The 18,659-nt window shown below is 39.2% G+C and overlaps 1 protein-coding gene across 1 annotated transcript in view; it reads right to left on the reverse strand.

The window, feature by feature from the left end:
* Positions 1-18,659, reverse strand: part of LOC100118464 (microtubule-actin cross-linking factor 1) — a 133,337-nt gene that overhangs the window by 68,339 nt on the left and 46,339 nt on the right. Inside the window, exons 3-5 of the mRNA XM_031925892.2 lie at positions 18,566-18,627; positions 3,967-4,056; positions 2,833-3,006 (exon numbers count right to left, since the gene is read on the reverse strand). Coding sequence (XP_031781752.1) covers positions 2,833-3,006; positions 3,967-4,056; positions 18,566-18,627 — 326 coding nt within the window. The remainder of the gene's footprint in view (positions 1-2,832; positions 3,007-3,966; positions 4,057-18,565; positions 18,628-18,659) is intronic.

Here is an 18,659-nt window from a genome sequence, read left to right on the forward strand (position 1 = left end):
GATATTCTGACGATTACTACTAAGCTACTTTTCGAATCACAGCTTTGATTATAGATTATTATTCAGACAACTGCATCGCGAACGTTCTCACTCGAATGCACGTTGTCGGTAGTTTGCTAATTATTTTAATTGCGAGAGCTGCTTGGACGCTTCGACTCCAACCGAGATGAATAATCGCGTGTAGAAGCTAGACTTAGCTAAAGTATGCTGTATCTTGATAATCGACGCTATGTAAATGTTTGATAACGAAGCGCGCAATGGCATATACGCTACTATAGAATGTCTTGTTAAACGTCACCTCGGATTCACAGTTTTCATTTTGACTTAGTTGCTTTTCATCTGTTCAGTCAGAATCTGTTTCAAATTAAATGTATGAATTTTTTTATTCTCATAATCACAGTGGATTGCAATACCCCTGCGTTTAAAATTTTGTATACCGCTCTAACCTCAAAATCACAACTTTAATGTGAATTTTCGGCTCTCGTGGTATACAATATCCTACGTAACTTGTACATAAAGACTGTATTTTCAAAACGAGAGTTTACAGCACGAGCCGAAGGTGGTCTTTCTGTACCCCGTGCATAATATACTAATACGATACTCGTGAACTAAGCAACCCATCAGTGCACGGCGTTTTATCGTTGTTTTATCGTTACCCTCGTTGCGCTCGGGCGCTAATACACGCTGTGCAATAATCGGCTACTTAAGTCACACGTATAATAAAATGTGCGCGCGAAAAATCTTCTTTCGTTGTGGTAATTCTCTATATGAGCGATTACATTATACGGTTCAGCAATGTTTGCCTATATTTCTAAGAAATGAAGCACTCTACGATTTGAATGATACAGCTGCAAAATTATCACTGCAATACGATTTCGTTTTCAATTGACTTGAAATTCGTTTTTGCGCGTACGTAGGAAAATAATCAAGGACGCACAACATGTTGGCGAAAGCGAATAAAGTAAATAACGTTTGAAATAGTATACTGTATACCAAGTGCGTAAAGTGGGCTTTTTTAGGCCGAGTAATGCAAACACACGAGGTCAAAAAGCCCGCTTAGCCCTAGGCGCACACCATATTTTTTGTAACAACGCATGTACTGATTTCTGCGTTTTTTGAGGCTACAAATGTATATTTTTACATACACATACACTATATATGTATAGTATGTAAGTATATGTTAATTTTTGTAACCTTTCAAAATGCGTACAGAAAAACTTTTTTGCCCACTTTTTCCAGTCGGCCAAAAAAAGTTCACTTTAAGCTCGCTTTTTAAGTCACAAAAACGCAGAAATCGTGCATGTGTTACAAATAAAACATTGGCAGCAACATTGAGAGATTCAAATGCTAGCACAGCTCGTTTCAAGCGATTTCAACGCTGGAGTTAGAATTAATAGTATGACCTGTGCCATCTGCATGAGATTTAGGTAACTTAGTGGGTAAGTCCTAGCAAAGGTATATGAACAGACTACTGACACAACAGTCGATAAAACAGGGAACTACACACTTTAGAGATGCATTTTAACGTTACTATGCAGAAAATAGCTTACCTGGCGTCGCCATCTCTGCGGCGGATAAAAAAAATAAAAATAAGTTCATGTATAGCGTTTATTAGTGTGAAATATATGGCCAATGCTTACAAACGCAGATATCATTTTTCAATGAACTCTATTATCATATAAATACTTTTTAGGAGTCGAAGCAGAGACGCAAAAAAAAATGTTATGGCACTTTATTACAATATAATGCTTTAAGATCTCAATGAGCTGAAAGTTTTAGCCAATATATAAAATCCTGGTAGAAATTAACAATATACTTCTTATTTTTTTGTGTTAATTGAAATTAAAGCGTTCTCGAATATGTCGAAAGAATCTCTACTATGATTTGTCAGTATTCTGATTCACATTAACATGACGATGATTCGCGAACAATAATCGTGAACGTTTCTACCTGGGTTTCACTTTCAAATGATAAATATTATAAATATTATAATATAAATGAAATTACAGATATGAAATGTCGAAGCAAGGTTGATTAGCAGACTTGACTAATTATGATGCGAAACATTTATTCAATCTTGCATCTTATACTTGGGGTATTTTATTTGGGTTGCAATACTTTATGAGCACATGTATATGTAGCTTGTAGAGCGAAGAAAAGACAAAAAAATTCACAGTTTGAAATGTTGTTAGAACGAGTGTAAGTAAAATACGTCTCTTTAGGAATGCGTCCAAATAGAGAAGATGAAGTAGCAGTAAGTAGATAATGGGGAAAAAGTGCTTTGCGCGGCAGACAAAACATTTTAGCATGCCGTAGTCCTCGAGTGGTATTTCGTCTGGAAATGGTCAAGGGACTGCAGGAGTAAAAAAGTGCCGCGCCAGGGAGGCGCGAGCAAGCTGTAGAATTTAAAGCGAACGCGGTTCCGTGTACCAATTTATATTGTCACTGTGTGGCTTATGCGAAAGCCGAACTCTGCTGTTGTCTCCCCCGAACTCTTAACTGAATGGCCCCCAGTGCTGTGACTATGCAACCATCTAACGTACAACCTCATCGTATTATTCCGCGAAAAAAGTAGGATCAGACATTGAAGCAGTGTATAAAGCTTGTCTTGTTCATGTTCTAATGCGTCTACGTAATCAATTAACGGTTACGAAAAAGCTTTTGAATGTAAATATTTGTTGCAGCTGCAATTCAAAAGTTAAAAATTGTCTAGTAAGTAATCTTAACAAAAGTTTATGACACATCTGGTGACGAAGCATTCGGAAGGTATGGTTCTCACTAATAGCAAAGTACTAATAATGTATAACTATAAATGTAGAGCAAAAAACATACCTGGAAATGAAGGATGATGGTCCATATGAGACCAAGTGTTAGCTTAGGATTGCCGTCAACAATATCCTCTGCTTGAATATTTACGAGCTTGATGTTCTTGCATTGTAAAAATCTTAGCGCTATCCTCACGTTATCCAACATGTGAAAGCGCATACTACCAGACGTTTCTCTCGGCTAAAAAAAAATATAACAAATGACAATGTATAGACGACAGAATAATGATAACATGTGTGTGTGTATTCAAGGTAAATATTATACCGTCGCTCCATATAAGGAAAGTAGCACAGCTCGAAATTTGCCGCGCAGAGTAGCACAATTCGGGAATCAACCCACGATTTGGCTAATCGGAGTTGCGCTACCCTTCGCGAGAATTGCACGATTTGTTCAAATGCTACTCTTGACGGGAAACTTGAACTGTGCTAGTCTTCGTCCGGAGGAGGGATACATGCCGGCAGGAATATCTATACTCGCGCAATTTTGTTTGTAGAACGTTTCTTATACAAGATCTTTAACTGATATCCCTCAACTCAACTCATATCATAGTGACACCCCAAATCCTTATTGAATATTGCGCAATATGGTTCGTTTAGCGCTGCGAAGACTAGCGCAACTCAGAGTTACGGAAACTCTGTTTAGTGCCCAAATTTTGGGTTAATTTTATTTCTGAGCTGTGCTAGACTTCGAGGCGAATGCTAGCTCTCGCCAGAAAAATTAAATTGTGCCAATCATCGCAGGGAGCGACGGCATATTTGAAGTTATTTTAGAAGATATGTGGCTACAAAAATGAGCTTTTTTTAAATTTTGCTTTAAAAAAAAAACTATACTTTGCATTGGTATTTTTTGTTGCATATCAAGTAAATTGCTAGTCTCTCTATATTTGTAATTGCTTATAATGTTCCCATAGGTATATGTGTTAGCATTTAAAGGCAAACGAGTCATTGATATGCGCGGTCAATTTTTCAAATAAATTTTATTGTGAAAACATAAATTACTTTAAGAAATATCTAGAAATGAAAGTATGATAATCACTGGTCCAATAAGCTTCTACTTATATAAGCCAGAAGCACGTAGAGCTGGTTGAAGGCAAGAAAATGTGGAAAAAAAAGATAATGATATGAGTAGCTGTGAACTTACGAGATGCTCGCCAGAGAGCACTTCCAGAAGGGATATGAGGTTGTGCCCATCCCTGAGGTCCTGGAACAAGTCGCCGACATGTCTGCTCGCCTGAAACACGAAAGATATTTTTTTATTAATGTGCTCGATACCATAGTACTTTTCACTCATTTGATTGTGCGTATAGCAGCAACAAGCGCGCGCTGAGCAATACTACATTACACACGCACGCACGCACACATTTGCAATTGTATAATCCACGAATTAAAATGTCTGGCAAATAGATTACTATATCGATGATAACGCTGTACACAGGTACACGAACAAATCTAGCATCATAATGCATGCAAATAATTATATATCGTCGGTCCCTACGGAGAGTAGTAGATTTCAGAATTCGCGTCGAAGACTAGTACGTTTCGTTGTTTGCCGCGAAGACTAACACTTTTCGCTTTCGCCGCGAAGAGTAGTACATTTCACGGCTCAAACGAATGCTCTTTGTAATATGAGAAAAACTTATGATAATTTAATAATTTTTGTACTATCCTTCTCTTTGCATGTGAATGTTACTATGTACCACTTTGGCGTTCATAAATATCATCAATTATGTTCAAGCATAAAGCCCCGAAACCGCAAGTGTTTTCGTGAAAAGTGCTAGACTTCGCGGCAAACGAGTGAAATGTACTACTCTTCGCGGCGAAAAGTGAAAAGTGCTAGTCTTCGCGGCGAAAAATCGAATGTACTAGTCTTCGGTGCAAGATTTGAAATGTACTACTCTTCGTAAGGACCGACGATATGAAGACAGCATTATTTTTTTACTGAAAAAAAAAAAATTTTTAATTATTTAAGCAAGCAGTAGTCTCACATTATACGCGATAATTTTTACCAGAATTTTTTCTCCATGCGTGCGAATACATATAATGCAGAGTAAAGCACATAATAGAGGAAGTAAATCTACTTCAGTAGCTAGGTCTAGACACATAACGTATAGTCGCGTTAAAACTTGCTACTCGCAGCATTCTTGAGTAAGCAAAAAAGAGAGACGGGCGCCGAAATTGCATGTGTAAATTCTGAATATTGCTTGAACATCATTGTATCACGGGTTTACTGTTACGGTATACATTCTGCGTTCCCTAGCTTGAGAGAAAAACATTTGCTTGGCACTCGTCGCAACCACACGTATGATGAGCCTAATTAAATTGCACATCGTGCATAGAATAAAGCTGTAAGTATATTATATACGTGAGCATTATTATATCGTCGCTCCCTACGAAGAGTAGCACTGTTAAAATTTCCCGTCATAAGTAGCACAACTCATTTCACGCACGCTAGACTAGCACAACTCAAACTTTAAACAACGAATTTCTATAAAAATTTCCCGATTATTGCGAAAATGTCCCCGATGAACATTTTTAAATGTTCACGATTTACAACTTTTTACCGAATTTAAAATTTTTTTCACAAATACAATAATTTTTACGAGCATTTTTTAAATTGTTCACTTTTTTTATAAATTTCCAAAACCTTTTAAAACTTTGAGATTTGTCTGTCTTCGTCCAAGGTTTTCATGAACTTAACTAACCCAATAATCCAATAAAAACGTAAAATACTCACATTTTAAGTAATATAAGTCGCGAGTTGTGCTAGTCTTCGCGGGAAATACGTGAGTTGTGCTACTCTTGGCGGCATTTCTAAACTGTGCTCTCATCGAATTTATAAGGGAAGGATTATTATACGTAGAGAAATAGGTTTATAATCGATAGATGTACAAGGATAGCAGAATATCTACGCATGCGAGGGGTGTATAAACAATTACCTTTAGTGGCGCATGCAAGAGTTGAAATAGGTATTGGCGACAAGAGATAGAGAGAGCGAGAGAGAGAGCGAGCGAGAGAGAGAGAGAGAGAGAGAGAGAGAGAGAGAGAGAGAGCGAGCGAGAGAGAGAGAGAGAGAGAGAGAGAGAGCATGTACGGCTGCAGATATACACAATACACATGCGGCAACGAACGGACGAAGGAATGAACAGACCGGAAGAGTCCGTAGATTGTAGACAACTTACGGGGGGAGAGCAGCACGGCTGATTGTTGACGACTACGCACACGTGCAGGCACGTGTATGTCTGGAAAGAAAGCCAAGAAATCACCATCACCGGGTTACATGAAACAAAGGGACTCGATGAATTATTAGCAGAGGGCAGATGCGCGAATGCACGTCTGCACGTAGATATTTACGACAGTGAGCAGAGACAAACAAAATAGTCGTAATGAAATTCGTTCGTGCGTTTGATCCGAAGTTTGGTCAGAAGTTCTATAGAAGAAGGCTAGTGTAGGTCGCCAATCATAAAGTGCACCGGAAAAAGTGAAAAAAGTTAAAAAAAGTTAAAAAATTGGCCGCCTTTCTTGCGAATAAATTAAATTGAAATATAGCGAATTTAATTAAGATTAGAAACCTCGTACATTGCGGGTGATACTTTCACGCTTTTCGAAGAATTTTAGAGATCTTGGTTACGCGAGCGAACAGTAAGTCAGACCGGTTCCAAGATCCGTACTTTTTCAGATCGCAATTCAAATTAAAGAAACGTAATAAAGAATGGATTTGCTCCGAGGCGACAAAGTAGCCTTGCTTATGCCTTACAGACGCACACACGCACGCACGCACGCACAGCTGCTTCCACATCCACTTATCCTCTGCATATAGAAAATTAATTCGATCCCGTTGTGTTAAGTATACGTATAATATCGTTTCGTAAATAATGGTGTCGAAATGTAGTGTAGTCGTGATCACAAGATTAATGAATGAATGAGTACGAACCAAACAAACACTTATATAGTATGTAGTTAAAAATATTGTCGAAAATGGTGATGCATACCTTGACGTACTTCCAGTGCTGCGGGGAAACATGAAAAGTTAAGAATCATAGGGTTAGTTTTGCTTAATATATGTAATACTCTGTTATGTGAATATGGAAAGCAGTGAGTTACATGGGTACAATAAGGTACATACACCTGACGCCATGATGATGTATTGCGCTGTATGTCACTTGACTATCTTATTATTAATAACTAGTCGCTAGAGGAATCATCAAGTTCAGAATTTCTATTGGAAAAATATCTGGGAATAATCACAATCAACTGCAAAGAAGATCGCACAGCCATATACCCGCGCCGCTACGGCGCAGCTTTGCACGCACGTTGCGATGGCGAAATTTCAGAACGCGATCATCGAACCGCTAATGCTTGCATCCACTCTCGGCAGGAATTGCGAGAGCATTTATACACAGCGCAGCAGCAGCAGCGACAGAAGGAGGCTATACCGGTGGGCGAGTGTGAAGCTGTCCGAATAAGGCCACAGACTTGCACGGCCGGCTTGTCGCGGCCGGCAAGCCATGTGGGCGTCCCGAAACGCCGAGTTGCCACCGAATCATATCAGTCGGCTTAAGGAAATTCGAATAAACCCGCGATGCGATGAGAGTAGAATGGTACATACGCTGCCTGAATAGCTATATAATGGTCGAAGTCGACGTACAGTTATATACACCTACGCCGCTTCTGAAGAAAGTCATGGGAAAGCAGGCGCAGCATTGCAGTCGGAAGATTGAGAAATCATCCATCTCATTGCGCAATAATAGGGATATAATCAATAACCAATAACGACTCAACGCAACTCCTGCCTTCCCCGCTAGCGGAAAGTAAAGCGGGCTTACGTAAGTTAGGCTGCCGACTGCACCTTGACCCTGCTTGAGCCGCGTTCGCCCGCTTCCAGCACAATGGAACATTGTAACGGATTACGCTCGAGTTTATCGTCTGCTCTCACGCGGCAGTCGCAAGTTTCGCTTTCGCCCGGCTCGGAACCACGCTGCTCTTCACGCTTTCGGACCAGCTCTGCATTACATGTAACAAGAGCGCCATAGCGCTCGATGTAGCTATTTCCGCGGCGAGGGAGAAAGTGCCGCACCAGGAAGCTCACCGCTGTATTTAAGGTAGCCACTTTACAGCAGGATTTCGAGCCCTCGGTGAAAGCTCGTGATTCGGATTGTTTTGCGATATGTTACGTAATTATTGCAATCAGGCAAGGACACGCAGCGGAGCGGGGACTTCGATCAAGACCGCATCTGCATGTGGAACTCGTCACGTTGAATTTATCACGAAACAAGCGAAAAAAGGCGAGAAAAATAAGCGAGCGCCCTCGTGGATGAGCGTGGCGTGATTAATGATATATAAGAGCGGCGAGGAGCGCACGGAAATCAAAGTTTCTGTGACCGTATTCAAATGTAGGTCACACTGCCTCTCTAAATGTTCAAGAGTGAAAAATCACTCGTATAGAGTCAAATATCACTCTTTTGTGTAGAAAAAATTGAGCCAGTCCGAATAGAGTGAGAAGTAACTTTTTTCAAGAGTGATTCATATCACTCAAAGCTATGAGTGATATGATATTTCTACTAATACTACAAACCTAACCTAAAAATAATTAAAAATGATTAGAAATAAAATTAATTTAGATTTATTATTTATTGACTCATTAATTTATGGTTCGTATTATTATTAATTTATTACTCATGTATTTATATTATTTTACCTAATTTATGATTTAGTAGAGAACTAAGTAAATTAAAATTTGTTAAGGGCGACGGGATTTGAACCTTTTTTTATAAAGACTTTTATTTGCTTAGATTATACAGTAAGATACAAATTTGCAGGTACAAATGAAGCATCAACAAAAACCTGGAGCTTATCGGTAGTAAATTAAGTTACATGGCCCTCTGAGGGGCATCTCGTACTTATACATTGTGGGTGATAACTAGTTATAAACGTTAAATAAAAAAAGTGGTAAGCGCTGACAAATCCGCCAATGGTGCTAATCTACGTAACAATGTGTGTGTGGTAAAGTAAAAAAGGAATAAAAAAACCTACAGAGCATTATCTTAAATAAGAGACAAAGGAAGAGTACGGAATTTTCCGAAAAATCTTTACTTAATTAGTTAATTTGTCGGAGTAATAAAGAGTAACGCTGAATCATGACAAAGTTCAATAGCTCGATACAATAGTACTAAGATGTAGATATATGCTCTATTAAAGCTGGGAAACAGTGAATTAATTGCTAAGCGGTATCTTATATTGACGACGCCTTATACTTCGTCTAATCGCTCGGCGTCGTCTGCGAGCCACCAGTATTTTTTATTGATTTTATAATTATTTTTTATATCGTGGGTAGGAAGGACAGTGGAATATTTTTGAATAATTTCATTTGGCGGTAATGAGGTAGAAATAGTTTTTTATAACACGTGCATAAAAAAGACCATTTTCGGCGCCTATAAAGTGGACCGAAAATAGGGTTTTCCGAGCGTCAGATAAAATGTAGAGCAAGAGTCCCTGGTCATAATACATGTATAAATTAATCCATTTTCGCTCCCTATAAGGTAGAACAAGCTTACAATAATTTGAGAATCGAAAATCAAGAGGAGCGAAAATGGTCGTTTTCGCGCCCTCGACTACCACTCGTGCTCAAATATCCTCGGTTGGAAAAGCCCATTTTCGCCCCTTGTTGTACAATGCACTATTGTTTGAACTATGTCTGGGTAAATAGTATGGCAAAGGGATGTTATTGGGTGAGGTAATGTAACCGGTGCTATCGAAGTACATAAACGACTGAGGTAGTAAGTATCCAGTGCGCGCTCTTTCGATACAGTCGGGCTCGTATTGTGTACACTAAATTGTTTTAGATAGTGATTGTTGATATTTTTAATGTTCGCATCATAGTCGCGTGTTAACGTAATCATAAAAGAGTCTATGCGAGGTACATTGGCTCAGTCGTACAGTTGCCTATTACTGATAAAATATTTACTATCTGATTTACGGTATAGATGCAATGACGCACGGAGACATGATCTTTCGAACTTTCGAAGTTTTTCAGCTAATGAGGCGCTAAGATTCCACCAAACTGGTACAGCATATGTTAGAATAGGACGGATAAGAAGCAAGTAACAAATGACCTTGGCTCTCTCTCGCATTGACTTATTAAAAAAGAGTCTACTGATGTGGGCTCTAAAGGCATTTTTAGCTTTGTTTAGTTGTGTATTGACATGAATATATAGTCTGAGAAGGTAGTCGAGTTAGACTCCTAGATATTTGACAAAATTTTTGTGCTCAATTGTGTATTTTGAATTATTTTGATGAACGTTAACATTAAAATTTTGTATTTTAGTTCGGATTTTAGAAGTGAGGAATCGGAGTGGTTTGTGAAAAAGAATGGTTTTGTATTTCGACGGATTTATACGGAGATTCCAAAGCGAATAGTGATGATTAAATTTATTTAGTAGATCTTCAAGTTTATTTTCTACTACTGATGGGGATTTATCGGCAACAAGAATGATGAAATCATCCGCAAAAGCTACCGAGTGCATGCTATCTTTTTGAGTCCGAATAGTATAGGGATGTTATATGTGAAAATGTTAAAGAGTTCTGGTGAGTTAACGGTGCCTTGCATAAGGCCTTCAATTATATCGAAAAGAAGACTGGAAATTTTATCGCCATTGTAGGTCACGAATTTGCGATTTATTGTCATGTGCCAAGTTAGTTGGATAAGGTCAATAGGGAAATTCAGTTCCGACAGAATAAAAAGCAAGACGAATATCCGGACCGAATCAAAGGCCTTTTCAAGATCAACGAGGCAAGCACCGGTGACGAGGCCGTTGTGGAGATGCGTGTTGATATCGTTAATAGTGACTTTATGCAGCGCGTGAATAGTAGAGAGTTGATATCGGAATCCGAACTGATTCTCTGTTAGTACGTTGTTTCGTTCTGTGTATGCTTTGAGTGTGTGATTTATAACTATTTCAAAAACGGGGTTAGGCTAATCGGTCGGTAACTTGAGGCCTCGTTATCGGGTTTACCTTTTTTAAGCATCGGGAGGACTTTAGCTTTTTTCCATTCGTCAGGGTAAAATTTATTGAAGAGTACAGTGTAGTCTTTGATAATTTTGACAGGGAGATGTTTGAGTACGATAGGAGGGATATTATCGAGACCAGAAGATGTTTTGTTTGCAAATATTTGAAAATTAATTGGGTTTTATAGGTGTTAGTGAAGAAAAGAGTGTAATCGGGTTGGGAAGGGTTATGCGCTGGGTTTGCTATATTGAAGTTAGTGATTGTGACATTATTAGATACGTTGCTTTCAAAAGTTCCAATATGAACCCAGACCTTCAGCATGACAGTCGAGTACACTAACCACTTATCCAAACAAGACTTAGGTATACAGGCATTCGGATCGAATATATGTACTACTTAACATATTAACTAAAGTTAATAATGTATGAACAATAATCAATAAATAAAATCAGCAATACTTGCATAATGTAACTAAACATTTGATTATTGGATAAGTAAATTTATATTTTTTAAATTTGGGTTATCCTCCGTGCGACATCACTCCAACATAGAGTAATTCAAACCAAGAAAATTTTATCACTCGATTACTTTGAGTCGTTTTATGACTCTATAGTTAGAGTGATAGAAAATCACTCTATAAGAGTGATTTGGATCATGTTATGACTCAAACTTGAGTGATATTACTTCTTTCAATTAAGAGATCACTTCTTTATAGAGTGGAAAAATCACTCTTGAATATTTAGAGATATGGCTTCCGATTCTCCCGTCGCCAATCGTGAATGGTAGTTCGGGTAATGCGCACCGCGTGCGAGCGACTGTTTGCCATAGAGCCGCGCGAACAACGATACGGGACTGACAGCCCGTATTCCGGTATACGTATGGGTGCAGGAGCACAGGTAGGTTGGTAGGCATGTCCTTCATGCGTGAGGCTGGCTTCCTCCCCGACAAAAGCCGCTGATTTACGAGCGGCCGAGGGAGCAAAGTGACTCGACGAGTATATAGAGACTCGAGGATGCCAACGCGCGCGTTACGTGTGTTACGTGTCCGCGAGAGCGCGAGAGGGCGGCTGCGGAAAAAGGACTTTCTCAGAAGTGCTCGTGAGATATCGTCGACGTAGGCAAACACTCGACGCGCCTCGAGCTGAGGCTTCACGCACATAACCTTTTCGTTCAAAGGGCTCCGCTCCTCTTTTAGTTGAGAAGAAATCAAAATCTCAATACAGGACCATTCTAGCAGCTGAAACCCGAAATTGTTCGGAAAACTGTACTTAATCGTTTTAGAAAAATATCCAGTCGAGGTAGAGGAGAGGAATGCTTTGGTCTTATTTGTTTTTTCTTAACGCGCGCCTTGCATTGCTCATTATCCTGATGTATTCCAAAGAAGATTGTGCCTTCTATGCAGCCGCACGCATCTTGCGCAATACAATGGAATTCGCGATGAAGAAATCTAATGTTCAATCCTTAAAGATACACATGGGCTCCTTTATAAAATGCGCGAGCAAATCACTGCCGGAAGCTACTTGATTGCTAACTAAATATAGGAGTCAGCAAATTATAGGCGCCGCCAGCGCTGCAGTACGCGTGTGAGAAATGCGCGTGAAACGAGCCTTTTTTCATAGTCTACATTTATTATGTGCAGCCGTTGAGCGGGTATTGTTGCCTAATTTTTTACCCGCTTCCTCGCGTGAGTAAAGAGCTTTAATGATATTAGGACGCACGACTAAGTAAAGCAGAAAATGAGAATACCAATCGATGGGGCAATTTGTTCTACAATATAATAATATCTGCGTGATCTCAAGGACCAACGCGCCTCTTACTGCATGTATGCTACAGCAACATTAATATATATTCGAAGCAAGAGTCGGTATGCTCATTGCTCAGCTTGAAATCGAGGATGCTGCCTCTTTTTCGATGATGAAAGGCGTAAAATGAGACCGTACAAGAGGCGCATCGAAGGCATACGCTGTATGACAGTCCCATGATCGAAGAAGCGCGTCTCCTCTCGGGACTCTGCACCTATGAATGAGAGCTGGTCGCCGTTTTTAAACGGACTGGAAATAATGCTTGCTTCGCCTACGTGAGTGCGCGACTTTCACGATCAAGCTCCTTCGAATTTCGTTTTCACAACTTGCTAGCGCCGCAGTAGTGCTGCAACTGTATGAGGATCTCGCGACTCCGTGGTATATTTTGTGCACACGTCACACGCTTTTTCGAGCTCAAGTCAGTTAGTATCGGTAACCGCGCCCTTGAACAAACAGTCGTCTCGGCAGCTTTTCCGGCCAAGAGAAAGGAAGCAAGGAGGAAGAAGCAAGTTGGCCGGAATGAAGAAAAGAAAGACGTAACGCAGGCTCTACCGGTCGGTCTCATGCTCGCGCGTCTCATACATGGTGTAAGGAAAACAAGGTGTGTTCCAGACGTGAACGCGTTTTTGACCTCTTCTGCGCAGCTCCCACTTTCCGCCATGTTAGATTATATATAGTAATAGTGCGCACGTTAAATGTCTGTAGTCTGCACATGTAGTCTGCTTGTGTTGATAATGAAAAACAAAATAATAATTATGCCGAAGTGTTCTGTGAATTGCTGTAAAAATAGCAACAAAAATACCAAAGACTGTGAAATACAGTTTATGGGGCATTTACTATTGGGCAAATCAAGAAGCTGCTAAATCCTAACAAAAAGTCAATTAAATGGAACAGTGATGATATCGCAACTTCAATAGCATTGCGCAGTGTGACTCCAAAAGGCTACAGATATTTAAGAAAAAAAATTACCCTTTGCCAGCTTTGTCTACACTAATGAAAAAAGCTGCTGAAATAATGATAGAGCCAGGGGTGTTAGAAGAAGTTTTATCAGTGATGAAACCAAAGAAAAAGATTTATCTAGCCAAGAAAAAATGTGTGTTTTGGCATTTGATGAACTGTACATTTCTCAAGACATTGAAATAGATAGGAAAAAAGAAAAGACAGTGGGTTACATAAAACTGTTCAAGTAGGGATAGCTCGAAGTTTGTTTTGAAACAATTAGTAAACTTTATGATATAGGATACACAGTCGTTGCTTTAACTACAGATCTTGGACCAACAAATTCAGCCATGCACACTGCACTTAACATCGGAGTAACAGAAAATAAACCTTGCTTTTTTGCTCATCCAAGTGATAGCAACTTAAAAGTGTTTGTTTTTGTGGATCCTCCACACTTGCTAAAACGGATACGCAATAATTTTATTGACTCCGGTTTTACTTATTACAATGCAGTGCTAGAGAAGAAAGTTTTAGAAGAAGTATTATTAATTAAGCAAAATGACTTGAAAATAGCTTATAAAATAGAGCAAAAACACATTGATTGTACTGGCACCGAAAGACAAAAAGTTTCATTAGCTGCACAAGTGTTTTCTCACTCTACTGCAGAAGCAGTCAGATATCTAGGCGATACCAACTTGATTGATTGTGAATATTACTATTTATGTGCAGACCTATTTGAAGACACGAACCAGTGGTTTGATTTCTTTAACAGTAAGGTGAAATATGGAAAAACTGAAGCAGCATGTGCGTACGGTGTCAATTTAGAAAAGCAAGATCACGTTTTACAAAAAATGAATCATCTCATGAAAAACATTCAAGTTGGAAACCACAAAACTCTTTTACCTTTTCAAAAAGGAGTTCTTCTAAGTAATGCATCTCTTGATCAGCTATTTAAATATCTTCAAGAAAAATATAACACAGAATCCTTTCAAGTACAGTATTTATTAACGAATAGACTAAATCAAGATGTCGTAGAAAATTTTTTCTCTTACATTAGAGGAATGGGTTCAGGACATGATAAACCATCTGCTTTAGAATTCAAGTATCGACTCAAATGGTACATTTTAGGCAAGCATTGTCGAGACATGTTTGTGTCTAATGCTAATACCGAAGACGATTCGGATACTACATTAGTAAATGATGTTACAATAAATAATAAGACGACAAAAAAAGTAAAGTACTGAATGATGCTACTATGGGAGAAGTTTTGGGTTCTATGTACGATGATGAGGTGATTGAATTTATTAATGTCTCTTATAGTGTAGACGATGCAGGTACTAGATGAAATGTATTGTTATTTTAATTTTTTTTTTATGAATTGTATATAATATTATTTAATTAACAGCAATTAATTTTTTCACAGAGATTGATCTTTTTATACTTTTCTATTAAATGAAATAATTGAAATAAATTAAAAAAAATCAAAACTATCTTAAATTAATGCTCTTTTTATTTATTATTAGATGACCTTGAAGGGCAACCTGAGATTCAAGTAGCTAGGGAAATCGTGAAACAAGAAGCTTTAATATTCGTTGCAGGATATGTTGCTCATCGTTTTCGAACAAAGTATCCTTACCTTGGAATTCCAACCCGTGATATGCCAGCTCAAGATCCTCCAGGCTGGGTTTGTTACGTTTCAAGAGGATCATTGCTTTACCCTTCAGATAATTTGTTAAAAACTGCACGATTGACATATTTAATAAATTTCATGGCGATTTTTTATCAGACTCTGATATGATATTTACTAAAGTTGCTTCATATATTAGTCAAATTGAATTTTACTGATCAATTTTCTATTCCTGATGAATTTATTATGTCTTGTTCGAACTCGTACTTACATACGCTTAAGACATATTAATAAACAAAAAAAAGCTTTAGAAAAAATTAGAATTGCCAAAAGATCTGCTAACGCTATGAAGTTTTACAGTTAATTTATTGCGAGCAACATGTAAATCAATTTTTGTATTTTTGCACATATTTATTGCAACAATGATTGTATTTTTTATGTAAATATTTTGCAAATAGAACTTATGGTTTAATTGATACGAAATTGAATTATGTAATCATCATATATTTGAATTTCGCTCAAGCATTCCTATTGGTCGAAAATCCAATATGGCGGAAGTTGGGAGCTAAATGCTATTGGTTGTTTTTGGAAGTATGCGCAAGAGCACACCTTGTTTTCCTTACACCATGGTCTCATATATGCAAAGCAGGGTGCGCGCAGGGCCACGCCTGCAGCGGTCATCGTAGTGGTCTCCTCGAGAGGCATCGGAGTATAGGGGCGATGCGCGATATCTCCTCTCCGCGGGTGCGAGCATTATTTGCCCCCTTTTTCCTTTTTTTTCTCACCCTACAGTGTTTAGTATTGGTTTTTCGTGTATCTCATTTTATTTTTGTACACTAAGGAAAATGATGCAATAGCAAATATCACTATAATCCCTAGTAATGGCGGGATATAATCTACAAGTTTGGAAATACAAAATACCCCGTGGTGGATTTGCGAAGCTTTAGTGACGACATCCGCTGAATATGTACCAGAAAAAGAATAAAATACCTATCTTTTGATTATGTAAATGTATGATTGCATGTGTATGGTTCGAAATAATTTTATCCATCAAACGAAAAAGTACAAAAACTTCATAGAATTATATATGAATATAAAAACAATTCTGATATATTTGTCCTGGATCTCCAGGATGGCAGTTGAGTGCGCTTTTTTTTATAAATAATTCGTTATTGAGCTTTATGTATTCATTACATGGTTATAGAATAAAAAAATGTAGTTTTTTAGTATATCAAAAGATAGGTATTTTATTCTTTTTCTGGTACATATTCAGCGGATGTCGTCGCTAAAGCTTCGCAAATCCACCACGGGGTATTTTGTATTTCCAAACTTGTAGAAAAACCGATTGAAATTTCCTTCGGTAAAACGATTTACTAAACTCAACACTACAGCGCTACAGGCTTGGTTTTTCATTGCAAGCTTTATTTAAAAAGTTGTATGTAAAATTAGATTTTAAAGTTGGCGCTGTAATCGCGAAAGTACGCATAAACATATGTTCGTATTTCCAAGATTTTAGAAAAACTAAACGTCCGATCGAAATTTCCCTTGGTAGAATGATTTATTAAACCTAACATCAGAGCGCTCAAGCTTGGTTTTTCATTACAAGCTTTATTTAAAAAGTTATATGTAATAGAAAAACAGTGTTTTTAGCGACGACATCCCCTTAAGCAATTTACTTTTATCAACTTTTCCAATAACTTTATTAGAAAATACATAAACTCCAAAAATTACTACTTGCTACAAAATTAAGCCTTGCTTAAGAAGGAAGCAAAAACATATGAAAGCAATACACAATGTTGAAGAAAGCTATACGTGCCAAATAATTGACAGCGGTCTTTTTAGAAAGGTTCGACATTTATTCGAGCTGTAATGGTTAGGATGGTTTGCAAAATGTTGTTGTTTTTTTTTAACGAAATAATATAAAAAAAAACAGAAGGATTAAGCCTATAGTAAAATTTAATATAATGCAAGTTTATCCCGCCTTTACCATGTGTTACAGTAATTTATACTGAACTTATAATAACTTTTATCAGATCATTTTTCTCAGTGTATACAAGAGCAATAAAAGCAACATCTTAACAGCGCTAGGGTCGAAAGTTTGAGACGTGCAGCTGGCCGGAAAAGGTGGCCAACGCCTGCTGCAGAGCGCCAGCGAGCGCGCTCCTGTGTAATTTGCAAATCGACGCAAGCGGGAGATTAATGCGCGGGCGCGCCCTGAATCCTCGAACGGGCGCAACGCGCCTATATAAGTAGCTGCGATCATCGCAGTTGATGACTGGCTTGCCGTATCGATCTCTCGAAATCTGCCGCCGAATGCAAAGTGAACCGACCAACCGAGAGGATAACGTGCACACGTAACAGCAGAGATCGCGCGCGCGCGGCCTTGGCAGTCGCATTAGTCTTGGGCACAGGCGCGCGGAACCGAGAGTAAGATGACGACGGCCAGGGCGAAGGCGAGAAAGAGTGAGGGAGAGAGAGAGAGAGAGAGAGAGAGAGAGAGAGAGAGAGAGAGAGAGAGAGAGAGAGAGAGAGCGCGGCTCGAGTGTCGCAAGGTTGACTTGTCCGCGGTTCGTAGCCTGGTGCGGCCGCATTGTTCCTGACCGTGGAGCGTGTCGCATTCGACAGAATTGCGCGCACGCACATACGTGTACATAGGAAACCGCGGCAGGTGCGTTTCGTCCAGCTGTGGCGATTTTGACTCTGCTTCCTCGTCAAAAGGCTGACTAAACGGATACGCGGCTTTTTTCAGAACGTTTCGGCGAAATCTCTGGCGAAATTAGCATCACGTGCGCAAGTGAGGACGACGAATGAAAGCGAGAAGCGCAAGCCGTAATAGACGGGCGCGCCGCGGCAAAGGAGACCCACACGGTGGCGTTTCATTCTCTTTTCCCCCGGCTCGGCTATTTTTACACCCCGCGCGTCCACCTTATTGCTTTCCTTTCCGATCCCTCGGAAGGCAGCCGCTCTCCTTGAATACAAATCGCTTCTGATGTATCTGCAGTCTGGCAGAGTCGCTGCGCACACGCGGCCCTCTAACCCGCATTTCGCGCTTATGCAGGAAGAAAAAATTTGAGCAAGCACGCTGCCCGACGCATGCGGGCAATCATCGGGGACGGCACGCGCCGCATCTTGTTTACCCGGAGAAACGCATGCAGTATGCCAATTCGCCTTCGCCGCTGCAGCTTCTGACGTCCGCTCTATCGACGTGCGATGCGACTATTGTACCGCGTGTGCAGCATATTAATATTTTTTTTCGGACTCTTGCCCTCTCTGCAGAAAGATGGAATCCGCTAGGCGTGCGATCTTCTTTTTTAATAAGCGAACGATATTTTCGAGCTATCACGATGACTACTTATGGATGTACGCTTACCTTCTTCAAGTGTTTGTTCACCCATTTTGTGAAAGTTTTCTTCTGTATGGCATCTCTTTCATCTGCAAACAGAAAAATCCACCATCAGAGATTT

The sequence above is a fragment of the Nasonia vitripennis genome, assembly GCF_009193385.2.
Source record: "Nasonia vitripennis strain AsymCx chromosome 3 unlocalized genomic scaffold, Nvit_psr_1.1 chr3_random0005, whole genome shotgun sequence".
Taxonomy (NCBI): domain Eukaryota; kingdom Metazoa; phylum Arthropoda; class Insecta; order Hymenoptera; family Pteromalidae; genus Nasonia; species Nasonia vitripennis.